Raw genomic sequence first — 1,086 nt, 5'->3', positions numbered from 1 at the left:
TGGACTCAGGAAACCTGATCTATATCCCACCTGCTGCCGTCCAGTTGATTCCAACTCATAGCCACCCTGTGGGACAGAGCAGAACTGCCACATAGCGTTTCTAACGCTGTGAATCCTATGGGAACAGACCGCCACATCTTTCTCCCACAGAGCAGCTGGTAGGTTCAAACTGCTGACTTCGTGAGCGACAGTCAAGTGCTTCAACCACTGCACCAGGGCTCCCTCTGATAAATACAGCCACCCACAAAGGCCTCTGGCAACTCGGCAAAACAAGAGCCTTTCTGTTGACCCTGAGTCAAAATGAGCTGGCCCACTGCAGACTGCAAAGCACAGAGTGACTTCCCGGACGGCTGGTTCTGGAGCTTGGCTTCCTGGTGACCTACCCTGCCCCTACTTGTCAGCTCCAGCTGCAACCCATGACACTGGTTCCCTGGCATCTCAGTTCTCCTGCCGGCCTCCGCCCTCCTCCGCCCGCCACACTCTGGGCTGGGCCTTGGGCTCTGCCCCGACCATACCACCACGAGTCAGGCACTCATCCACGTACCTCCGGAGGCGATGTAGAATCCGCTGGGCGCGTACTTGGCCACCACCACCTGATGGGCATGCTCCGTGTAGATGTCAGCAATGGCAGGGTTCTGCAGGGAGACCCCAAAAAAGACATCAGGAGCACAGAAACAGTCACCCTGCTTCCACATCTCCAAAGCAGTAGACTGAGAATAATGACCCCCACACACAAATACTTCAGCAAAAAACTGCATAAAGGGAATCCTAGAAGTGTGCCTGCCTGCCCTCACGTCTGCCTGCCCACACGCCTACCTGGAAGTGGCAGACTACGTTAATTATACCTTTTTTCTTGAGTCGATGATTACAGAGCGAACGCGAGGTGATTTTTTTTCTGCTTTCCAGTACTTTCTGCAGTAGAGAACACATCTGTATTTGTGAAATTTACAGAACCAAAGGTTTCGTTCAGAAAGCTAAGATCCTAACCTTCTATTTGTGGGAACCCAGCAGCTGTAGTGGCACTCTTAGTCAGCTTTTCTCCAGCTTGCCGAAGCCGAGTCCACGCCCCCACCCCCACCCAGCCCC

At 53.7% G+C, this 1,086-nt stretch overlaps 1 protein-coding gene across 1 annotated transcript in view; it reads right to left on the bottom strand.

The window, feature by feature from the left end:
* The window catches only part of WDR1 (WD repeat domain 1), a 57,360-nt gene that overhangs the window by 41,297 nt on the left and 14,977 nt on the right, over window positions 1-1,086 (bottom strand). Inside the window, exon 3 of the mRNA XM_007948776.2 lies at window positions 545-635. Within this exon, the coding sequence (XP_007946967.1) occupies window positions 545-635 (91 nt within the window). The remainder of the gene's footprint in view (window positions 1-544; window positions 636-1,086) is intronic.

The sequence above is a fragment of the Orycteropus afer genome, unplaced genomic scaffold (genome assembly GCF_000298275.1).
Source record: "Orycteropus afer afer isolate SDZICR_OR568_19922 unplaced genomic scaffold, OryAfe1.0 scaffold00224, whole genome shotgun sequence".
In the NCBI taxonomy this organism is placed as follows: Eukaryota; Metazoa; Chordata; class Mammalia; order Tubulidentata; family Orycteropodidae; genus Orycteropus; species Orycteropus afer.
This window is presented reverse-complemented; position numbering and strand designations above follow the sequence as displayed.